The sequence below is a fragment of the Amia ocellicauda genome, chromosome 4 (assembly GCF_036373705.1).
Source record: "Amia ocellicauda isolate fAmiCal2 chromosome 4, fAmiCal2.hap1, whole genome shotgun sequence".
In the NCBI taxonomy this organism is placed as follows: domain Eukaryota; kingdom Metazoa; phylum Chordata; class Actinopteri; order Amiiformes; family Amiidae; genus Amia; species Amia ocellicauda.
In genome coordinates this window covers 2,742,161-2,766,465 of record NC_089853.1, presented here as the reverse complement: position 1 = coordinate 2,766,465, position 24,305 = coordinate 2,742,161, and the positions used below count along the sequence as shown (strand labels likewise).

Sequence of the window (24,305 nt, the reverse complement as noted above, 5' to 3'; positions counted from 1 at the left end):
AAAACAAAAAACAGTGCTTTTCAAATAAGTTTTATCTACGTTGAAGTAAAAGGCCTTTTCATCAGCAGAAACTAAAGAAAAGACAAAAAGAGGTTATATTCATCATTCTGTATGTGTTCATTTTACATTAATGTAATTAAGACATTATCAAGGAACCTCTATTTGTTGTTTGTGTTGTTGTCACTTCTATATATGTGTAAGCCAAATATGTATATATGTTGTTCGCCTCAAATGTTTGCAAGTTTCCGTATTTCATTATTTATGATGGTTATTTTTGTGATGAAACAGTGATAGCTTGTAAATTATGTCATCAGGCTTTCATAAAAATGAGTGAGTAATGGGCTGATCTGCTCCACAGTGTGCCGTTCCCAACCTCACCGAAGAGAAGTAAGGGAAGCTGACACTGGCGCCTTGAGTGTTATCCACACTGACGGTACCCAATTGTCCATATGCCTAACAGGAACTCTGACAAGTGTAACGCATGTAATGAAGCACCCAACTATGTTTTAATTAATAGAAAATACAAGTTTTCATTATATGGGTGTGTGCGCTACTCGGGATTTAATTCTCTGTCTGACACGACGCACTGGAGATGAGCAAGTTCATCACAACGCATTAGGAGAAAGAAAAACACTGATGTCTTTGGAGCCCAAAGGTATCTGATCTGCCATGAAATACACACACTTTTTTTCCTTCTTCAAAAAATTTATCTATCTGTCTATTTGTCTATCTATCCTTCATCTGCCAGTGTCTGCTGTTTTCTTAAGTAACTTGTCACAGAACCAAGACTATGCTCAGTCGTCTTTGTTTTCATGAAATCACACAATTTGGCAGTGATTATGCATGGCTAAAGCCCAATTTACTTATCATGCATGATTAGTTTTATAATTTTAAATCCAGTTCACCTAGCTTTACAATGTGTCAACCATGCAGTGTAACGCAGCTCTCAAGTGTAGTTGGCGCTTCAGTCTTCCCAAACACAGTTTACACACAAACAGTGGCAGTAATTACACCGTGAACAAGGCCTCTCTTGCCAAAATATTTAACTTTCAAAATAACCTAATTGATCTAAGCTTGATTTAGGTTTTAAAATTGAAGGCAAATCCGTAACAATGGTTCAAAATCTGGTTATGCGTTTAATACATCTGTATGATTGCACATTCAGTGTTTACCCTAATAAACTACATTGTATTAAAACATATTTATTGTATTTAAAATGAATTATGTTGTGAATGTAAACAGTTATTTAAACATTCAACACTCAAACTCTATTACCTAAATTATACTGTTTCCATTTGATGGTTTTAGGATCTGACTATCCCCCTCCAAAAATGAGCAAGCATGTATTGGCCATTATATAATTTATTATATTTCAATTATTTTTATTTTTACAAATACGTTTAATTTAATATAATTATAAGCCCTCAGTTTAAATAACTCGGCAATGTACAAAATCAGTAGGAAACATGATCAGATAACAGGTGAAGATGGTGGAAATGTTAAAAGAAAAAACTATGTTAAACAAATGTTAAAAAACTCTGAGTATCTGGAGATCAGCAGGAATATCAATAGGAATATAATCTGCTACCTGTTTCAGCTCATCCCAGACTGCATGGGTCTAACTCTGGATGATGTCTTTCTGATGTTGAGGGTAAGGCGCTTCAGGTTGAATTACTTTGCTCGCGACTGACATGCTGAAGTTCAGCTTGGGAGGAATGGCTCTGGGTTAGCAATAGTTCTGCTTTTGGTGGGTCCTTGGCTGAACTCTTGTTTGCATTAAGGCTGCTAAATCTTTAAAGCTCTGCCATATTGTGTGTCTTTTGAGACGTCTTTGGCTACACTTCCCCAGCCTGTAATTATACGCTGTTCTTGGGGATGTGTCAGCCCACGATGGAAACTCGCCAAGGAAAGGAGGGCAAAATGTCTCCCTGGAGAGCATCTGAGCCATCTGCCAAGCCCGAAATGAGGGGTTTCTGCCATGGTCCAGAATTAGCCTGGAGCACAGTGACCCTGACTGGAACAGCATTCCGCTGGAGATGCCAAGCAGGGCAACTGCCACAGCGCCATCTGCTGAGGGGTAAAAGCTCTGCAACGAGGGGGCGGTCTGTGCCATCCCACTGATGCATTATTTGTGCCGGTCATGAATGCCTCATGGCACTTCTCTGAGCAATAAGAACACTTTAAGAACTCGGCTGCAGCATGGTTTCACATACGCAAAGGATGAATCAGCTTCATGTAATTATATTTTTATAATTAAATTATCATTTATATTGAACAAAACATCCCCTCCCAATTAGCCATCTAAAGATACCTGCCAAAGAAATACAGTATTGCCAATGGTGGAATTGTGAGTTCCTGAGCCGCACGTCAAGGTTTGTTTAGCAGAATCAGCCCCAGGTTATAGGCAAGAACTGTCTGTAACTTCATGTAAAGGCTATCTTCATATCTTCAAAGCTCATAAGTCAAATTTGTAAATAATACCCAACTATTTTACATGTTAAGTGATTTAATCTCATTTAAGGCTAATTTTATAAAACTGGACTACCTTATACTACTTAACACAGAAAGCAGCTGACATTACAAAGTGCACACATAAACTACAGTAACTTCAATGTCTACATTTTAACTTAAGCATTAATGTAGGTATTTCAAAAGTATATATAGCATTATATGATAATGAAAATGATCTCCAATACATATTGTAATAGTATTACAAAGGGATGATATTGATACATTACATCACAGGGAAATATTGTTGAATGCTTTTGGTAAATATAAATTAACATAAAAAGTACAATTATTTCCCCCATATATTTCCAAAGACACAATGCCCAAAACAAGGCAGCAATCATAACTAAGAGTGTTTATAATTTACTCTGCCTAATTTAGTAAATTAAACACAATATCACGCTATAGCTTTCACAGATTCAACTCTGCAATTAGTACCACACATCACAAATGTTATTATAATTCTTCTAATGAAGTGTCTTAAAAATGCCAAGTTTTATTAAACAAATTTCCACTGGAAACATATTTATATAGTCTAATGAATGTCATATTCCCACAGGCCACCAAAATGTAGAATTAACACTGTTCGAACTGGACAATTATGCAGCTTTTGAATTGCACTACATGCACCCATAAAGGCCTCGGGACCACTTTAAAAATAATAATTTTCAATGTAACCTCACAATCCGATAATCAATGTGTAATATGGATCGCAGAGGTTAGTTAAATAAAATGTGAAAGCTGTATTAATGAACCCCCTCTGCTGTCCAAAACTGCATTTAATTTCCTTTTCATGGGCTACATAATTCAGCGCCTGGGAATAAATTATAGATGAAACGCCATCATATGTTTATAAATACACTAACATTAGCATTTTACTTCCTCATAAATCTGCGCTCAACAACAGTTAAGTGCAAGAAATAAAGCCCCCACAGAACAATGATATATTCTCTCCTTGCCAGCCTTGACTAGTGGCCCATTCATTTTCCAGCGCAGTTCTTCAAACATTATTTCCTTCGTTGATGCCCCTCATTTAAAATCCATTTTAATTTAAAGATGCTTGACGCAGACCCAGTGGTACACTTACTTATCCTGGTTATACATCACGGAGCAGGGAAAGGAAAATTGTTTAATCTAGAGATACGGTTCAGCGTGGTCACTGCCGAACAGCGGAGTAATTACCAGATCAGCTCTACTAAAAATGCACTCAGGGTGTTCTGTGACCTATCATCTCCTAATCTGCATAGTGAAGTATGGCTTCATAACTATAAATTGCTGACTTAATTAAAACCAGGACCTTTCTGTCATTTAATTACAGGGAGAAAGGTTATTGCTTAAATGCAATTTTCCAAATGTGATTTCTTAACAGTTATTAACTGCTTCGCCATCATTTATTGTTTCAGATTTTTCAATTTGGAAATGGTCCCGGTGACAGAAGTAATGACTTTATGAAAAACTCAATCTCGACTGAGCTGAGCACGGCCATTTGTTTCTCACAAGTGGAGCAGACAGAAACTTGAAAATGTCACCAGAAGAATCCTGTGATTGCTTCTATTTTACAGTAGTAATTAAAAAACTGGATTATTTTCCCCCCTTTCCAGAGGTGATGAGAAGTTTATGATCATTTCCCAGATATGTGTGCCGAAGACTTACACGTTCATTAGGAGCCATGTGAAAGCATGTATCATCAAGCAAGGGCACAGGGTGACCAAACAGTCAGTGGACCAAGTGAGTCCTTCCCAGGAGCTGTAGCAAATCTGTCTTAAAGGCAAACCGCTTAAGTCTCGCAATGTGAGCTAGAAATGTATTTGCTGGTGCAGAAAGCGGATGGTTTCATGTTTGGCATTATTAACGGGTGTCCAAGGCCTTTAGGTTTTGGCCAAAAAAAAAAAAAAGTGAAGAAATGGCCAGGGTTTGCCAACTAGATCTCTGAAGAGATTGTTGAGAGAAAGGGTTTGGGTTGAGTTCATGTGTCAGGATGAGGCTGCAAATTGTGGCCTCCATCTTGATTTTTTCAGGCAAGGGAGTGGGACGCACCTTGCTGTGAATGTGCATGATGTGTATATGAACAAATGTGTCACCTACAGTCATCTTCGACCTGTAGCAACACCTATTTGGCAGGTTTCCAGGATTTATTTTATTGAGCATATGTAATTATTTTATTTTATACAAATACAAATGTTGAATGGGTACCTATAACCTCACAGGATCATATAAAAACAAACCCAAAACATATTTCACAACTAAGTTAAACAAGGGCCAAGGGCATGACGAAACATTAGAAACGTACAATTTGCGTACACTTGAATGTGAAGATGAAGGCAATACTATGAATATTGGTATCCCATATACAGTTAGGTCCATAAATATTTGGACAGTGACACAATTGTCATCATTTTATCTCTGTACGCCACCACAATGGATTTGAAAGGAAACAATCAAGATGTGCTTTAAGTGTAGACTTTCATCTTTAATTCGAGGGTAGTTATTATTAATGTATTATTATTATTATTATTATTATTATTATTATTATTATTATTATTATTATTAATAATAATTTATTTATTTATTTATTTATTTATTTATTATTAGACGCCCTTATCCAGGGTGACTTACAAAATATAAGCACAGTACAAAGTGCAAAAATACAGAGCAGTTCAAGGCATAAAACATTACAAATTCCAATTCATATAATACAGTGCAATTCAAAGCATAATACATTTCACAAATTCCAGTTTACACAAGTGTATACAATATATGGGGTCTTACATCCTGGATGTAAAAGCTGATGAGTGCAGACAATATGTGAGGTCACAGTCAAGGGCCAAGGGAAAGGGAGCATAGGGGACATCAAAATAGCAATATGAGTGCTAGTAATGCAAGGCAAGTAGTATGATAAAACATTGTAAAGTGCTATCTTATAGGAGAGTAAATGGCTAAATTACAAGTACTGTCTGAAAAGATGTGTCTTGAGTAAGCGCAGGAAGGAGGTCAAGGACTCTGCTGTTTTGACTTCAGTGGGAAGGTCGTTTCACCACTTAGTGGCCAGGGATGAGAAGGAGCGGCTCTGGAGGAAGGAGAGTGGAGAGGAGGCAGAGTTAGTCTTCTGGCACTGGAGGAGCGCAGTGGTCTGGAGGAGATGTATGGAGCTACGAGTGTCTGAAGGTAACTTGGTGCAGTGTGGTGGAGACAGCGGTAGGTGAGGGTCAGTGTCTTGAACTGAATGTGTGCTGGTATCGGGAGCCAGTGGAGGGAGCGGAGCAGTGGAATAACGTGTGCAAATTGGGGCAGAGACAATACCGGGTAGTAGTTGCAGGCAGGCCGGCCAGGAGGGAGTTGCAGTAGTCCAGGCGGGAGAGGACCAGTGACTGGATGAGCAGCTGAATCGAGTAGTTGGTGAGAAAGGGACGGATTCAGCTTATGTTGCTCAGGAAGAATCTGCAGGTGCGTGTCAGTGTGGTGATGTGCTGGGTGTAGGAGAGCGCAGGATCGAGGGTGACGCCTAGATTTTTAACAGAAGAAGAAGGAGAGAGTGTCATAGATTCCAAGGGGATTGAGATGGAGAGATCAGCAGAAGGCGAGGAAGAGGGGGAAAAAGAGGAGATCCGATTTGGAGAGGTTGAGCTTGAGGTGGTGTGAGTGTATCCAGGCGTAGATAGCAGACAAACAGGAAGAGATGCGAGAGGGAAAAGACAGGAAGATCTGGGCATCATCTGCGTAGAAGTGGTAGGAGAAACCATGGGATGCGATGAGGGGGCCCAGGGAGGGAGTGTAGAGAGAGAACAGGAGCGGGCCCAGGACGGAGCCTTGGAGTACGTCTGTGAGGAGAGGCTGGGGGGTGGATGAGGAGCCTCACCATGTCACTTGGTAGGTCCGGTCGTTGAGGTAGGAGGAGAACCAGGTGAGAGCAGTCCCAGAGATTCCAAGGTCAGCGAGGCAGGAGAGGAGGATGGAGTGATCGACAGTGTCACATGCTGCGGAGAGGTCAAGGAGGATGAGAGGGAGGCCGCTCAAGCACAGCTGAGGGAGTCAGTGACTGCCAGGAGAGCCGTCTCAGTGGAGTGAACTGTTAGATTGCAGAGGATCAAGGAGTGAGTGATGAAATGCAGAGAGATGACGGTGGACTGGAAGGGGAGTAGGGAGACAGGGTGGTAGTTCTGAGGAGAGGTGGCATCAAGGGTTGGCTTCTTGAGGAGTGGGATGACAGCAGCTTGTTTAAATGCAGAGGGGAAACAGCCAGAGAGTGAGGAGTTGAGGAGGGAGGAGGGAGGTGATGAAGGGGAGTAGATCAGGAGCAGTCACTTGGAAGAGGCAAGTGGGGAGAGGGTCCAGGGCACACACTGTAGGTTTGTGACCTAGGAGGAGAGAGGTTACATCTAAACTGAGTGAACAGTGTAGGAATTACACCCATTTTTATATGTGGTCCCCCCAATTTTAGGGGCAAAAGTAATTGGACAAACTAACACAATGATGTTTGTAAACTTTCTTATGTTCTTATGAATTAAATTTCAATACTTTGTTGCAAATCCTTTGCAGTCAATGACTGCCTGAAGTCTAGAACCCATAGACATCACCAGATGCTGGGTTTCTTCCCTGGTGATGCTCTGCCAGCCTGCACTGCAGCTGTCTTTAGCTCCTGCTTGTTCTTGGGGCTTTTTACCTTCAGGTTTGCCTTAGAAATCAAAACAAACAAATCAGAGAGATAGCAAAAACATTAGGTGTGGCCAAATCTACTATTTGGTACATTCTTAAAAAGAAACAACACACTGGTGAACTCAGGAACACCAAAAGGTCCGGAAGACCACGGACAACAACTGTGGTGGATGAGAAAATAATTCTTCACAACAGTTGACCAGATCAAGAACACCCTCCAGGAGGTAGGCATATCTGTGTCAAAGTCAACCATCAAGAGAAGACTTCACCAGAGTAAATACAGAGGGTTTACCACAAGATGGAAACAGGAAACAGGAAGATCCAGGGTTCGAGTTACGCGGGAGCCAGTGGGAGCTCAGCTCCCATAAGGAGGGGTATGAGCTCCCATGTAAGCAGTAAAATCATGCAGCTGTGGTGGTCACTAATTCATTTACCAACAACCATTATTCTGAATCACAAATAATGTATTTTTCATTGTGATTAGTATTATTTACATTAACAAGATAAACAGGCTAAAATAAACATGTTTTTCAAATGAACTATGCTGTGCACGGCATTATTGTCCAATTAGTACAGGCTACATATGATCATCTGCTGGCTACTGTGTGCTGGTGGCGAGCAGCGTGTAAAATAATAACACTTTATATCAGGGGTGTCAATAGGCACCCGAGGGCCAAATCCGGACCACCAGACATTTTTGACTGGACCGCGAGAATAATTGTAATTATATATATATATATATATGACAATAAGTTAATTACAATTATTCTACAATTCTCTAATTGTAATTATTATTATTACAATTATTATATTATTATATATATATATATTTAAATGTAATGTTATGGAGGTTTGTTGTGCTCTGTGCTTGTTACAGTGTGGAACCTAGTCGCAGCAATTCCTGGTTATTAGCCGATAGGATGTGAGTGTTAATATGGATGTCCTATATAGAGCTGCTGTTAGTTAGTCAGTGAGTTGTTGTGCGCAGATTCCCTGTCTGGCGTCTCTGCTCTCTCTGGACTGGGGCAAGAGCGGCTCTTTGTACTGTCAAAAACACAACACAAAAACAGCTATTCAGTTTTCCTGATTTCTATACATAAGCAGCTAAAAAGTGCATTGTTTGTCGTGTGGACATATACAGCCTCGCCTCTAAAATATAAAAGTGCATACACGACCAGGGGGTCATGGTGCCACAGCTTCTGTTCACCTAGAAACTCCAACTTCAGCGGTGGAGACAAATGATTTCCAATGCAGACGCGCATTTCTAGCAGTGACACATCGAGAGCTGAGCTCTTCATCCGTTTCAATCACAGACCCACCAACACACATCTATGATTGACCAGCGCCAGAACCGCATCTAGTTTGCATATACAATGTTGGTTGATGTGTGTTTTTCGCTGGTGATATGTGGTTGTGAAGCAAATATATGTTTGAGTCCAAATCTGCCTGATTTCATTGAGATTTTGAGCTGTTTTTTCACTTCGAAATGACTCAGAATCGCGCATTTCAGGTCTCCAGTTGTCAAAATCTTCTGGGGGACCCCCAGATCCCCCGTCATGAATTACTCCATCGTCTTTACCCTCATTTTTCAACACTAATCTTAAAGACTTGAATCTAATAAGACACAAAATGCTTGAAAGTTTCTATTATGTTTATCTATATGACTACAATAATCTTTAACAAATTAAAATTTAAGTGGTCTGAAACCATTTTAATACTAATATATACAAGTATTTAAACATGTTATTTTGGTACTTTGTCAAATGAATATACTAAATATAAGCAAAGGGGTAAATTACTAATTCACAGAATTGTGTGTGTGTTGGAAAGGGGCATTAAGGTGTGACCCCCGATGTCTGGACCTTGACTATACCTTGACCAAGAAATTTGGACCCTGACACAAAATAATGGACTATCCCAGCTTTATATGATACCATAAAGCAGGGTTTGGCAACAGGCAGCACGCGGGTCACATCTGGCCCGCCATCAAAATGTTTGGGCCCGCGCCTTGCGAGCCCCCGCTCTTACCGGCAAAAACACAGTCAGCCGACTATCACCCAAGGCCAAACCTTGTTGCCAACCCCTGCGGAATTGCAGTCTCTCCTTGAGCGATGTGTCTTTGCTGGCATATTTCAGGCTATTGAAACTTAAACTTTCTTGCAATATTGCAGACATCTGGGGCAAGTAGTGGGCTGCTGTGTGTGTGTGTGTGTGTGTGTGTGCGTGTGAGAGAGAAAGTGTTGGACACGTAATGAACAGTGAAGTCTCTGTCTCTCTCTCTAGGCTTTTTATTTATGTATGTATTTATTTATTTATTTATTTAGCCTATTTCCACCGGTAACATTAGTTATATTAGAGACCCCCCACGAAGCTCAGATTATAACTCAAACCCTGGGAAGATCAGATTAGAGTTTGCCAAAAATCATCTAAAGAACCCTTTACAGTTCTGGAACAACATCCTATGGACAGATGAGACAAAGATCAACTTGTACCAGAATGATGGGAAGAGAAGAGTATGGAGAAGGGAAGGAACTGCTCATGATCCAAAGCATACCAGCTCATCTGTGAAGCATGTTATGGCATGGGCATGTATGGCTGTATTTATTGATGATGTGACTGCTGACAAAAGCAGCAGGATGAATTCTGAAGTGTTTAGGGCGATATTATCTGCTCAGATTCAGCCAAATGCTTAAAAACTCATTGGACGGCGCTTCACAGTGCAGATGGACAATGACCCGAAGCTTACTGCAAAAGCAGCCCTAGACTTCTTTAAGGTGAAGAAGTGGAATGTTCTGCAATGGCCAAGTCAATCACCTGACCTGAATCCAATTGAGCAGCATTTCACTTGCTGAAGGCAAAACACCCCAAGAACAAGCAGGAACTAAAGACACTGCAGTGCAGGCCTGGCAGAGCATCACCAGGGAAGAAACCCAGCATCTGCTGATGTCTATGGGTTCAGACTTCAGGCAGTCATTGACTGCAAAGGATTTGCAACCACGTATTGAAACTCACGATTTAATTCATGATTATGTTAGTTTGTCCAAATACTTTTGAGCCCCTAAAATTGGGGGGGAACACATTTAACAATATGACAATTGTGTCACTGTCCAAATATTTATGGACCTAACTGTAGCATATACCAAGCCCCCTGCTCAAAAGACAGTTGAATAGGAGGTGCATACATTTATAAATATTTCCCTGCACTATCTGTTGCACATTCTTAGAAAATCATAATTTTGCATATCGTCTTTGGGTGCTGCTCAGAGGACAAGTATGAGTATAGTTATATATGAAATGCATCTACAGTCGGAACTGTTCTACATTACTGAACACTTCTCATGATTAATGTGCCTTATTTTTGTGATTTTATTTGGGATTCTGGGGTTAGCATTCAGGCAAGCTTGAACCTACATAGAACAAAACATCACATTTATATTTAGAAGTGATTTCTTCAATAATTAATAGAAGATGTTGCATATCTAATAGTGCATTACCGTATTCCTCTGGAGAGGAGCAAGCCATTCTGTTTATTTCATACTCAATTAATTATGTGTCATTATGTAAAAGGATGGATGTAATTAGTGATTGACTGTGGAGGGAATGCATACCTGTAAGTGTAACCATGGCAAATACACAATCCCTACAATTCAAATTCACAGAGAAAAACAAACTAGGACTAATATTGTTTTTTTTATTTATTTTGAATGATGCAGCAGTGAGACAATACCAATATAGTGAGGTATGCTGGTTAAAAAGCTGTATTGTGTCTTTTACACTGACACAGTGTGAAAAATAAACTGAAGCATTTTCAGCTGGCGGGATAGGGTTCTCCTCTAGATGCTGATTTTACTTTCTAGGAATCTCGCCATCTGTTGTCACCACATGGACACGCATACAGCCCTATGAAGAGCTCTTATAAGCTGTGGCTGAACCTCGGGGACATGGAGGTAGAGGTTAAGTGTGTTACCTTTCATCTGTACACACTGGGCAGCAAGTACATTTGGATAATTAAACTACCAGGTATAAATCTGGTCAAAGTTATTTTTGTCTCCTACTTGATCCCACTCCAGAGCATTTCTTTTCAGAGAGGCCCCGAAACAGTTTGATTGTGCTGTGTCTCAAACCACGTCTGAAATCCACTGGCACTAGCTGTGTGTAGTGAAAGAGGAGTCATTGTTATCATTTATTAGGTGACTTACCTTGTATTACATATTATTATTATTATTATTATTATTATTATTATTATTATTATTATTATTATTAATATTATTATTATTAATAATAATAATATTGATATTAATAATAATAATAATAATAATAATAATAATAATAATAATAATACAATTTATAATTCATAATAAAAATAAAATCCTTCATCCTAGGATACTGAATTTAGCAGCTCAACAAAGTGTATCAATCTTTATTAAAATATACTGTCTGTATGAATTGACCTAGTAGGATTAAAAGCTGAGAGATAATACAGATTGTGTCAGACTCAAAATGTACAGTGTAACATTGCAGGGAATTCGTGCTCTCTTTGTAGACACATTTAATTAATGTGACCCTTTGCCATATTATCAAAGGAGATTTTGATGGTACTTTTCTGTCTGAAAACATTTTCCACACATGGGTCTTAGGAATGCCATTGGTTTGTTACGTACTGATATTATATACAATCTCGGACATGTCAATATATGTGTTGTAATTTATATTGAGTAAAAGGTAAATTAGCAACCTCAGTCTGTATTAGGGTAATCATCCCTATTTCATAAGCCTATGGTTAGAGTAAAATGTTGAGCCTGTATGAACCCCATGTAGTTGCCACATTGTTAATTCAAAATAGATAATGGACTGGCAGAATTGTTGCCCTGGAAAATGTATTCTGCCATAAGCAGGGCTGTACCTCTGTCCCAGCCTCTGGTTAAACCATTGTGACCCCGTCTGACAACAGGCGACAACTGCAATCATGCTCTGTGCTCGGCTATATAATAAGTTGTGTGGTGTCCAAAAACAAATCTTTATGGATAAGCCTCTGCTTGCGGCTGTACTGAGGCGAGGGGAAATCCTGCTGGAAATATTAAAGATGTGTGGCCTTTAACATAAGTTTTTATTTTGTGTTTGTTAATCAAATTAACCAATTTTTATCTGCAGTATGTAGCTCCAGTTAATCCCCCCCCCACACACACATACAACCCCCAACCAGCTCCCCTCCAATATTCAAGTTTAAAAATACACATTTATCTAGCGTGCTAACATAATGTCACTGCAGCTATTGTCTCTTGTCAAACTCTTAATTATATGTTCTGATAGTAATATTTCATTCATGTCTGCACATTGCTCAATCTATTTTTGAAGTACTGTCCTCTGCTAAAATGATTAGCAGTACTTTATGTCATATCATTTGTCTGTTTGACAGAATGTGTGAGTGAGATAAATTTGAATTTAAAAAAATGAAAGGGATTTGAATAAAATTTAAACATCTTAGAATTTACATTTACATTTACATCTTAGAATTTAGAATTTACAGTATTTTAATTAGCAGAAGCAGTAAAAAATGGGGAGATATAAGATAGGAAATGACTATATTTTCTTAGAAAATGTGTAGCACACTAATTTAAATTGACCATCTAAAGCTTATTTAAATACATTAACAATTCATTTATGAAATAAAAGGCCAATAGCTCTAGGCACCCTTTATAAACAGAAAACATAGTCTACACTATATGCAAAAATGCAATGTGGTAGTGAATTATGTTAACATTATATGACAAAAACATGCTCTATTGTATATGAAATAGGGTAAAAGATGGCAGCAAGTTATATCTGGTCATATAAAGTTATCTCTTGAATAATATTATCTTATTATAATTATACTACATTTAAATTGTAAATAATCAATATGGATATTTTTTCTTTTCCGGAAAGAATACTAATGACTGCAAAAAAAGTTGTTATAAAAAGGTACAAAAGGTAATATATGCTCAATATATAGAATATAATCATTGAAATTAAATTAGATTATTGTCTTCAACCCTTTAAACTTTTTTTAATCCTAATGAGGTTTGGATCTTAACATACAAACATACTTTGGCCACACAATGGCACTTTTATATCAGGAGCAGTTATGCAAACCTATAATTTAGTGAATGGCACTACTTATTATCAATGAAATATTATCTATACTATGAAATAAAATGACACATACATTTAAATGAACAGAAGTCAGAAAATAGGATTCACAAATTAGCCACAATTTTGTATAATAAAATGGTTAATGTGGGCCTACATTAAAGGTGACATTATAATAGACTCTTCCAGCCTGTTCAGAAAACCTGGACTTAATAAATGAAATGTAAAGAAAACTAAAACAAAACAGTATTTGTATGCAATATACAAAGCTTTTTAATTTGAAATGTGGAAGAATGTAAACAAATGCATTCACTTACATAATAATAGTCACTTATGTCAGTAGCTTACATAACTTAAACTGTGACACATTCATCTTTAATAGGTTTTGTGCCTTCATTCAACGAGGCTTACATTTTACAAAATGATCTTATTGTGCTACACAGACAGCCTATGCACAGCTGGCACACAGGGGGAGGGAGACCAATCGTCCCTTTTATACGTGTCGTGTAGGTGGGACTAAATCGTACTAAAGACAACTGAAGCAAAGCCGTCTTTAATGAGTTGCATGCAGACACCCCACTTTTATTTGAAATGGCAGAACTGCATTTGACTTTGATTTCTGTTTGGGTGGTTTAATCTCCAACTCCAGTCAAACTCTATTGTGACTAGTGATTCATTCTTTGTATTATTTATTGTATTAATATTTTAATTATGTATTTATTCATTATGATTTGTATTTATTATCATTAGTAGTATTATTGTTGTTTTAATGTGTTCATCTGATTGATAACTGTGTGTAAACTGCTTACTTCTTATATTTATGTATTACGTCGGTTCTTTTTATTAATATTCATTTTTTAAGTATTTTTAAGAAATAAAGAACTATAGAAATGTGGTTAACGCACTCATTTTAAGCGCTGCGGTAATGACCAGAGGTCGCATTCGTGTAGCGCAGTTTTCCGCAGTTCTGCGCTGCTCCACCAATGGGGTCGGAAGGATTGTGCAGATCTGCGCAGAACTGCGGGAATCTGCGCAAGGAGGCGACCCCGGCGTGGCGCTGTGCGCAGCGTGTGCGCTTGCAACGTGGCGCTTCCACGGCTCCCACGTTACAGACGGCGCGCTGACCAATAGAAACCGCGGTGACAGACGGAAGTGGGTCCTGCTCGCCCTGGCCTGCGTGGCTGTGCGTGAACCTTGACAGGTCTGTAGTTGGGTTGCAGTCTTTGGACCTGATAGCAGCCGACCGGCTACGTTTGCACGCTGAAATACAGGTGATCTGCGGGGCAGCGTAGGAAATGCATGCATGGAAACGGTTTCTTTAAACTGCAGACCTGCATCAGGGCGGATTTGATACTGTAGCCGAAGTGTTGCCGGGTGCATGGGGAGATAGCCGACTGTGCGCCTGCTTTCTCTTCCAGCTAACTTTAGTAAGTCTTTTTGCACACTTGGCAAAGTGGATACTTTTTAGATAGCCATGGATCTGGACGGGTTCATGTGCTTGGTGCTGCTGTGTGCAGGAGTGGCCTTCAGCAAACCCACTTACAAGAGAGACCGGGTGCACCCCGACCCCGAGCTGAGTAGACAACCCCATGAAGACAACCAGAGCTACCAGTATGACCATGAGGCCTTTTTAGGGAAAGAAGAGGCCACGACTTTTGATCAGTTAACCCCCGAAGAGAGCAAGGAAAGGCTTGGGTAAGATGCTATAAATGAAGTTGTCAAATCAGTCTTGTTTTGGACAGGATCATAGGATCCAAACATGCACTGCAATTTGAAAGCACCCATTCACTTATCTTCTAATACACACATCGTTATGGTACTTTTAACACGTTGCTTTTGCATTAAGTTAGAACACAGTGTGCTTTTATGGCGTGTTTGCTGGTTAATGAAACAGTCGCGGATTTGGGAGAGGATTCGTGTTTTTCTGGGTCATGCTTGATTTCAACGAGGATCTCTAAACTGTGATGTGTAGAAAGTTGTGCATGGGCCATTTGCCAGCTAGGAGACTTTATTTTAGCCTTCCCTCTGTAAATAAACGTACAATATATTCTGACAGTGTACAGACCTCAGGGAGGTCCTTTCTGAAATCCCCAGAGACGCAGAAGTTGAGAGATGTCACTTATAATGGACATCTCAGCTTCAGACACGTTTCTCTCTTGCTCTTGATACTCTATAAAAAGAGGGAGAGGCAGTGTAACTAAAGGGAATTGGGTAGGAAGCGAATTGTCACTTGCGTCCTTGGTGTCGTTGCACAGGAAAGGGGGAGCAGCAGGTTTTGTACTCCGTCACAATAGCCGCGGAATAAGCGCTTCTGCTCGTACCCACGTTGACTGTAATGGGCGGCAGAGCTGTGAGGGGAGGACCCTCATCAACAGAACAACGTGGCATCACAAACGACAGCCTAACATCAGCTTAATGGGAGTACTTTTCCATAGTACTTGACATGCTACTTTATAAAGATCCTGTGATTGAACTACCTATATTCATATTTGTATTGCTATATCAGAACTGCAGAAATATATCTAAAAGTATGATGTAAAATAATGCAAAGAGCAGTGTTGTAAGCCACAACTTCTATGTATTGAGGCTTACAAGTTGATGTGTTTTTTTTGGGAGTTGATGGGTGTAGGGCACCTTGTGGGATTTCTATCATTTTCATGAATGCATATACAGCTCTGAGTGTTGATGTGAAAAATAAATAAATACATAAACATTTTGCAGAAGTAGTAAAAATATTGAATTCCTTTAATGCCTTTTGAGGTCCTCATAAATCTGGTACCTCTAGACTTGTTCGTTTTTTTTTTATTGAGAGACAATACACTCAGCTTTCAGACATTTGATACCAACTGAAATAGGACCAGCATCGCTTCAGTAAGAATGTCAAAGCGCAGGGCATTGCCTAAGCCAACAATAGCTCATTCTTCATATACCCACACTAAACTTTGAAAGCCACGTCTGACCCACATCACAGGAATGGTGAGAAGCCACGTTGAGACAGTGGTGGTGAGCATTGACACGGTTTCTCCCAGATCGTCTCACTCTTGTTACAGTAAAGGATACAATGCCGCTCAGATGTGACGAGTAACATCACGTCAATTCAGAACACGTTTCTTTATGCTGTTTTTCAGGAAAATTGTTGACCGGATAGACGGTGACCAGGATGGATTTGTGACTACTAGTGAACTGAAGAACTGGATCAAACGAGTTCAGAAACGCTACATTTATGAAAATGTAGCTAAAGTTTGGTCAGACTATGACTTGAACAGGGACAACAAGATTTCCTGGGATGAATACAAACAAGCTACCTATGGCTATTATCTTGGTAGGATATGTGTATATATATATGTTTTAATCTTGCTGAATTCAGATTTTTTTAATTCTCTACAGAAAAACTTGGTTTGGTAAATCTACGGTGTCAACTGCATCCTAGCTACATTTCCATTTCACATAATTCAAGAGTATATATACTCTTAATTTACTTTCTTCTCAATTAAATTATTCAATTATTATGATGATATGCAGGGTTTCTGATTGAAAATTAGAAGTCCATCAACAAAAAACAGAAAACACAATCGATCAACACTTTGACTTGCTCTGTGTAATTCCCTGAAATCCATTGTATTCCAGTTTTGCTGCCTATTTAACAGTAACAGTATTTGAGAGTTAACCCACTTAATTTGTAGTAATGGATGTTTTTGAAAGTAACCTTTCAATTCTCGTCAAAACATATTTTTTTAACTTTTAAGAAACTGCAGGAGACTTCATAGACACATTTCACTGTGATACTGAGTACTGACGTCCATGGTTCTATCTACCATGTTGATGTTTCAGCCAACCCGGATGAGTTCGAAGATGCAAATGACCAGTTCAGCTTTAAAAAGATGCTACCCCGCGATGAAAGAAGGTTCAAAGCTGCCGACCTCGATGGTGACCTGGCAGCCAGCCGTGAAGAATTCACAGCTTTCCTCCACCCAGAGGAGTTTGAGCATATGAAAGATATTGTCGTCCTTGTAAGTTAAACCATTTCAACTTTCTGAAGTAATGGATCTGCAAAAATGCACACTTGTTTCCCTAGGATATTCTTGGACTAGTGTCCAACGCAGGATAACTGTACTAAGTGTTTCTTTAGGTTAAAGGAATCTAATGTATATTTATATGTTAGAAGGAATCATCAACAGATATCACAAGAGTTGGAGTTTTGCCTTTGGAACAGAAACTGGAGTAGTTGTATCTATTTTATGTGGTAACTAGAGACTTGCCTCGCCTTTCTCAGGTGTCCAGGTGCTCAGACGGTGGTCATTTGTATTATAGTGACTTCTGCTGAGGTCAGCACACACATGTGAGCAGTGCACTGTCCCCAGCAGAAGGTCTCCAGTTTTTAATAACATTTTAAATAAAACATTACCAGTGCCTATAATCCCACTCTGTGTGAGTCAACATCCAACACCGTCTCTCCAATTCCTGTCCTCCGACTGGCTGAATGGGACGGTTAAATTCTCTAATAAGATGTCATGCCTATGAAACCAAGTAATTAAGTGTTTTGTTTATAGAAGTATTGCCAACTATGAACATACTAGTCTTCAGAAAACCTAGTAATTGCCTCAAATGTAGCAATGATTTAATTTGGCTCAGAGATTAACTTTATTTGCATAAGTAGTAGCCTACTGGAATCTGACACGTACTGGCTGTAAATTCGTTTTAAAATAATCCTTCTCATCTGTATTTCTTGGAAACCCGAGGAGCCTTTTAATAAAACTGTTCCTTTTCAACAAACTAGTTCTGATGAACGGCAATCATGAAATTCACTTCCAGCAGGGGTAATATTTGCTTTGTAAAACAAGTCAAGCCATTTTTTACTAAGATTTTTAGAACATGTCTTGTGGGACAGGACTAACATCCTACTTAAGGACTCTGATTTTAAATATAGATTTGACTACAGGATATAAGAGAGTTGTGCAACAAACATGAAGCTAATGCACTGAGCTTTCAAATTCATGAAAGTTGTAATACACATTTTATGACTTGAATTATTAATATTTATGAAAATTTATTTATTTTTATTTTTTCAAAAATGGTTTAATTATTTTAAATGGTAAATTGGATCAAAAGTGCTCTATTTGATTGTGTGGTTCAAAATAGTTTTGTAAACTTCCAAATTCAGTATAATATTTAACCTGAGCTCAGCTTTGAATGAATTTTAAATGTGCAATTATCTCTAGAACGTAACACTGTGAAGTAATAAATCAGCTGGACTCTTTAAATTAAATTAATTTTAAATGCTTACAGCTGACAAACCCCTCATCTGAAATGTAGAGGTATTTTTACTTGTAAGAAACTTGTTTTTAAATATTTTAACTTGGGCACCCCATAGCCTTTGTTGTAAAAAATGATCAGACAGCCCTTGGATGGGAATTTTGACTGAGGGACTGGTACTAAGGTGACTTAGACATAAGCCTGCTCCAATCAGCCGGATCTGCTGCCTTGGGGATAAAAATAATAGTTGGGAAATAACTAAAGATGAGTCTGGGCAAAATGTCTGCCTGCTGCAAGCAGTCCTCTGAAAAATCTGCTGTCTGACTCGTTGGTTAATTGAGCGACTACAAAATAGGTTTCAGGATTGAGAAGGAGGGATATCTGATGCGTTTTTTTTCCCTTTCAATCCAAACAATTAAAATATTTGATTACAGATGTCTTTTAGTTCCTGTAATATGTATTTTTTTAATAATCTTTCATAAACAAAGCACAGCTAACAGATGCAAATGTTGGTTCATATTAATTTAAATATTTTTATTTACTATAAATATATAGATCTAGATAGATATAGCCTCCAATTATCTCCTGCTTCAATATGCATGCTGTCAAGGCACCACACATTCGCACAACTGGGGGCGATCTTGCACCCTGAACTTGCAGGCACCTGAGCATCCAGAGCACTCGTGTTTGTGCAGAGAATTACATTTTCTCCAACTGGCTTCTGTCCAGCCTCCTAGGGGGGCGCTCAGCTGGTTGTACACCATCCTGTGAACTGCTGGACAAGCCAACAATGGCATAGCCTGGAGTCAAGACCAGCTCGTCCAGCATATAGGACACAACCAGTACTCCCGCCAGCTGATCTTACTGGATGCGCTACACGGGAACCCCATTTTGAGTTTGTTTTTACATTCAAATCCGCCACATGGATTTAGAATGCAGGTCGCAAGCATATTTCAAAATGGACTGAGGCACGGTTTGAGGATTTCTGTAAAGCTTCCCTTGCAGTCTTGTTTTACTCCTATATTGGGCGCACTGTTACAATAGATCGATTTTGTGCAACGAAAAGCACCCCGATGTCTTCTCACTATGTAAATTGCAATTAAACCACAAGAAAAAGAAAGATACAGCTTAAAAAATAAAGCACACCACAGAAAGAAAGAGAGAGTAAAAAAAAAATGTCAAGCTGAGCACCACAAAGGAAATGTGTTGACATTAGTAGACCTTTATCTTCAAGGGAAAATGTATAGATGGATCACATGTCGTATGTTCGACCCTGAAATGTTAACAAGATGGTATTGCACTGCTGAAACATGCTTGTGTATTCTGTCCGTGTTGTAACTGCATAATTGCCCTGTATAACAGACGTAACACCAGTACAACAGAGAGTGCTTGGTGCTTTTTGTGCACATTAGATGTCAGATTGTTTGACCTTGCATTGCCTTTTGAATACCTTTACACGTTGTTCATTATTGTTTGCAGGAAACACTGGAAGACATCGACAAGAACGGCGACGGCCACGTAGACCAGGACGAGTATATCGGTGAGTCTTGTGCTTTATTATTCTGTGAACTGCATGTGTGTGGAGTACTGCCAGTCCCTCTAGTTTAGCACAAATTAAACTGGAGGTTCAGAATGAAACGGAGAAGATGATTTACTATTTTAAGGCTCTAATGGGCTAATTATCTAGGAGTCGTAAGCATAATTACATTTTACTGCAGAAATGCAATGTACACGATCAAAAGTGTGAACGTTTGAGGTATTTCTAATAAAGCATGAGATGGAGAGCGTTGAATTTCCACAGAGAGCTCGGGGAAACACTATTCTTAGATTCACACTGGATATTTCTGTGTTCCTAAACCTGCAAAATGCAAGAGTTATTTCATCACCAGAAGCTAATTAGAATTATCTTAATGCACAGGAATACAATTAATAGCTTACTGCAGGTCAGTGATTAAGAATTACCTGGTAATGACCCTTAGTAGCTAACAGCGGAAAGGAAAAAAATGATGACAGGTCTTCTCCCTCCGTATGATTTCTATTTAGGACTTCCAATTTGAATGCTCACCATGTACGGGTAATACAATAGAGAAGTACAATTTCCTCTGTAATTAAAGTCCATTCAGTGAAATTACCTTCATATAATTACTAGGTAGTTGTCAGCATTTGTTATAGCATGAACAAGTGTTGTCTCCTAGCTTGAAGCATGGACATGGTAGTTGTACTGTTACCGCCGCCTGATGTTGACAATTTTTATGAGATTAACCCCTTGTGAGGTCGAGCCCCATTATTTTCGGTGGTGCCTGACCTTCCCGAAGATAGGTTGACTGAACATGTCATCCCACTAAAAAGGAAAAAAAAAAAACACAGTGGAATGTTTGATTTCAATTAAATTCCCATATAGAAAATGTGTGCATTTTGAACTCGGACCTAAGAGATGGTTAAAAATTATCATGCGCTTTGACTAAGTAGGTGGATTGCATAAAATAAGTGCTGTTGAAAATATATTTTTATTTTTTTAGCCCTATTTATTATTTGTAAGTGAATTAAATAGTGTGTATGTTTTATTTAATCTAATAGAGGGTTATTCGAAGCAAGAGCTCTGTCCATAGAGCTGTCATAGATTGTGTTCCATCTTTACTGAATTTGTAAGAAGAGAGGAAACTGTTAATTTTGTTGCTACTGTATACATGTGTATCTATCCATCCATCTATATACAGTATATTTGGAAATCTATATTGTATTCATCAAAATTCCAGTTATGAAATTCAATTGAAGGCATGTGAAATTATTTAAATAGTTTTACAAATCCTGTTATTAGATTAGCGATTATTTTAAATATAATTAATAATGATCTGTTACAAAAACCTTTTGTTTAATATGATATAACAGTAGAATCTACTTTCTTGTCTACTCTTGTTGACTTCCCTTATGGTTCTACAAAAGCCTCCAGTCATGAATTCGGGGGTTCATAGAAGATACTTACTTAGTTTCTCAATTGAAAGAAATCATAAACGTGGCAGCCATGTTGTCTGTATTTCAGCTGATATGTTTGCTCATGAAGAAGGAGGCCCGGAGCCCGATTGGGTGAAAACGGAGCGAGAGCAGTTCTCCGACTTTCGGGACTTGAACAAGGATGGGAAGATGGATATGGATGAAATCCGGCACTGGATTCTCCCTCAGGATTACGATCACGCTCAAGCAGAAGCAAGACACCTGGTCTACGAATCCGACAGGGATAAGGTACCGTACATCTGCCTTAAAATCCATCTTGTCACTTTCCTTAACGGTGGTGGAAATTTACCAAAAGTACAAAATGAAGCCAATACAATGAGTTCCTTTTATCATAGTTTTCTTACATCCTTTAATAGTGACTGCATAAAGGCAAGGCACATCAGTATAGAGGCACAGAAACTACTAATCTCATCATAAAAACAGATTTCATGGTAATATTTACTTTTTTAATGTCTCTCTTCAGCTGTCTGTTTGGGATTAAACTCGTCTTTCAATGTGTCTTCCAAATCCAGGATCAAATGCTGACCAAAGAAGAAATCCTAGAGAATTGGAACATGTTTGTGGGAAGTCAGGCCACAAATTATGGGGAGGACCTCACGAAAAACCATGACGAGCTGTGATCTTGACAACTGTCCCGTCATGCAGTCCTTTCACTGCCACACAAACTCAACTCTGCTAAAGATAGGAATGAAGCCACTGGTGCTCATGAACAATTGTTTCTGGAGAGTGACTGATACCTCTGGTCCAATACCAGGAGCTGAATACAGTTGATTACCTCATTTTCAGGGGGAATGTGGCCCTGTTGCCTGTTTGCACCAATAATAGGGTTATGCCAACCTTATGTATTTGAATGAGAAGTGTTGTTCTATATGGCAAAGGTGGATTTGTTTCGGGTTTAGTTTACGCAAGGTTGGTTTTCATAAGCTGAGCTGCCTCCTACTTTGTGCCTCCTTTAAGCCATTAACAGTTTGAGGGCGTTATCAAACCAGTTCTCATTGTGAAATGCTTGAAGAAACTCCATAGATTTTGTGTTTCGTCCAATCAGTTGTTACTATTCGTATTATATGTTAAACAGGATTCTACCATCTAGTTTGAAGGCACTTCAGTACCTTCAAAGTGCTAAACAAAAAGCTAATGGACATCAGTTACACTGAACTGTACGCTGTGGTTTTATATGTGATGCCTCAACATCACATTCTTGAATCCTACACTCGTTTTCCTTCAACATGAAACCCCAATCATAATTAAAATTTTACTAAAATGTGGATATTTTCATCTTCGTTGAAAACCTAATGAACAAATGTAAAGGATTGTTTTATTTTCTTTTATCATCACCATACTGTGATATTGACTGTTACACCAGCAGTTGTCTTGGTGCATTGAATTGATGATCAGTGGATATTGTGGAACACTTTGCAGATATTTTCAGAAGCAACTGTCTAAAGCATGAGTGACAATGTTACACTAATATTTGATATTTCTGAACTTCAGTTTTAAGCATTCGAAGAGATTACCAATGTTGTGATTGCATGTACAGTTTTGTTTGAACAAATTAGCGGTCTAGTATATACATTTTTACAACTTAGAATGTTTTGCTTTGTATTGTATTACAGGGTTGCATGTGTCAAGTACAACATCTCTATTTTACATCAGTCATCACTTTTTATTATTTTCTAATTGATTAAGTGTTAGTGGTTTTAAGATTGTTTCTGCATGTAAGCCTGCCATGGCCATGTTCTGACTTGAAATGCACGAGGGGGACTTGTTTCTCTGATTCTGATGGCCTCGTCGTGCCTCCGTGTTTAGATGAAATTCTTGAGCGAGTCCAGATAACGTGGGTTTCTTTTGGTTCTAAAATTCAACAGGTTCAGACTTTCTGTATGTAGCATTTACACACAATTGCCACTTTGATCTGTTACGGTTTGACCATATGCTGTTACATTGTTACATACAGTACTTGCACTTAAGTATTTGGACAGTTTAATAATGTGTATTCATTTCAGCATAAGCACACCCAACAGCTTTTTAAGTAGTTTCAGAAACCATTTCATTTTTTAAAATTGTAATAATAAAACAACTAAATCTTAAAACAGTTCTTAAATCATGTTTATTTTTTTACACATTTTTTAACTTGAACACCTTGAGAGAGATTTTAAAACAAGACAGGTTGTCCATAACCACCTCAGCTGAAACTAGATTATTGGTAATATACTGATGCATGTTCTACCCTTGTAGCCACACTGTTTATAGTTAGCAGTTCATAATTGAGCTATACATTATACCTAAGAGTTAAGATACTCTGGGCACATGGGAACATATCTTCTCTAAGCATTTTCTAAATTCATGTGGAAGTTCCTTCGGCTTTTCGGACTCCGTGTCCACAAAGACGTGTGTCGAGGAGCCTGTAGTACAGGCGCTGTCCTCATATCCTTTCAGTGGGGGGTTGTGGGAAAAACAGCCATTACTCAGGATGCTGGGATCCAGTGAAATGGGCTGCAGCGATGGAAGAGGTTTAAACAAAGCCAGTCTATAGTGGACGCTGGAGCGGCCGATCTTGTCCACCGCCAATGCTGCCAGTGGAATTTCGGGGAACTTCACAGGTTTATGAAATGAACACTGATTGGAGACTATAAATCCAACCATGGAGGAGGAAAGCCTGTTTGTGTTTAGAGCACAGTACCTACAGGATAAAAAAAATGTCATAATTATTACAATTATCTTTAACAAGAGTAGTATATATCACTATTGTA

The 24,305-nt window shown here is 38.7% G+C and overlaps 2 protein-coding genes across 3 annotated transcripts in view; one reads left to right on the top strand and one right to left on the bottom strand.

Moving 5' to 3' along the window:
- Nucleotides 1-14,438: 14,438 nt before the first annotated feature.
- rcn1 (reticulocalbin 1, EF-hand calcium binding domain) lies at nt 14,439-23,647 on the top strand. Of its 2 annotated transcripts, XM_066700504.1 has the most exons (7): nt 14,440-14,561; nt 14,745-14,985; nt 16,419-16,612; nt 17,122-17,300; nt 20,023-20,083; nt 21,584-21,783; nt 22,068-23,647. In XM_066700504.1, the coding sequence occupies exons 2-7, from the start codon at nt 14,765-14,767 to the stop codon at nt 22,173-22,175; spliced, it is 963 nt and encodes a 320-aa protein (XP_066556601.1). In that variant the 5' UTR covers nt 14,440-14,561; nt 14,745-14,764; the 3' UTR covers nt 22,176-23,647. The 2 variants fall into 2 exon arrangements, with proteins under 2 accessions (XP_066556600.1, XP_066556601.1); XM_066700503.1 differs by having other exon boundaries at nt 14,439-14,985.
- LOC136747572 (uncharacterized) overlaps nt 23,645-24,305 on the bottom strand; it is a 36,896-nt gene continuing 36,235 nt past the window's right edge. Inside the window, exon 3 of the mRNA XM_066700505.1 lies at nt 23,645-24,235. Coding sequence (XP_066556602.1) covers nt 23,845-24,235 — 391 coding nt within the window. The 3' untranslated portion in view covers nt 23,645-23,844. The remainder of the gene's footprint in view (nt 24,236-24,305) is intronic.

Excerpts from the sequence above, each read along its gene's own strand:
- rcn1 (XM_066700503.1), top strand. The coding sequence starts at position 14,765 with ATGGATCTGGACGGGTTCATGTGCTTGGTGCTGCTGTGTGCAGGAGTG. Across the intron at positions 14,986-16,418 it reads GAGAGCAAGGAAAGGCTTGG|GAAAATTGTTGACCGGATAG; the intron begins GTAAGATGCTAT and ends GCTGTTTTTCAG. Across the intron at positions 17,301-20,022 it reads TGAAAGATATTGTCGTCCTT|GAAACACTGGAAGACATCGA; the intron begins GTAAGTTAAACC and ends TATTGTTTGCAG.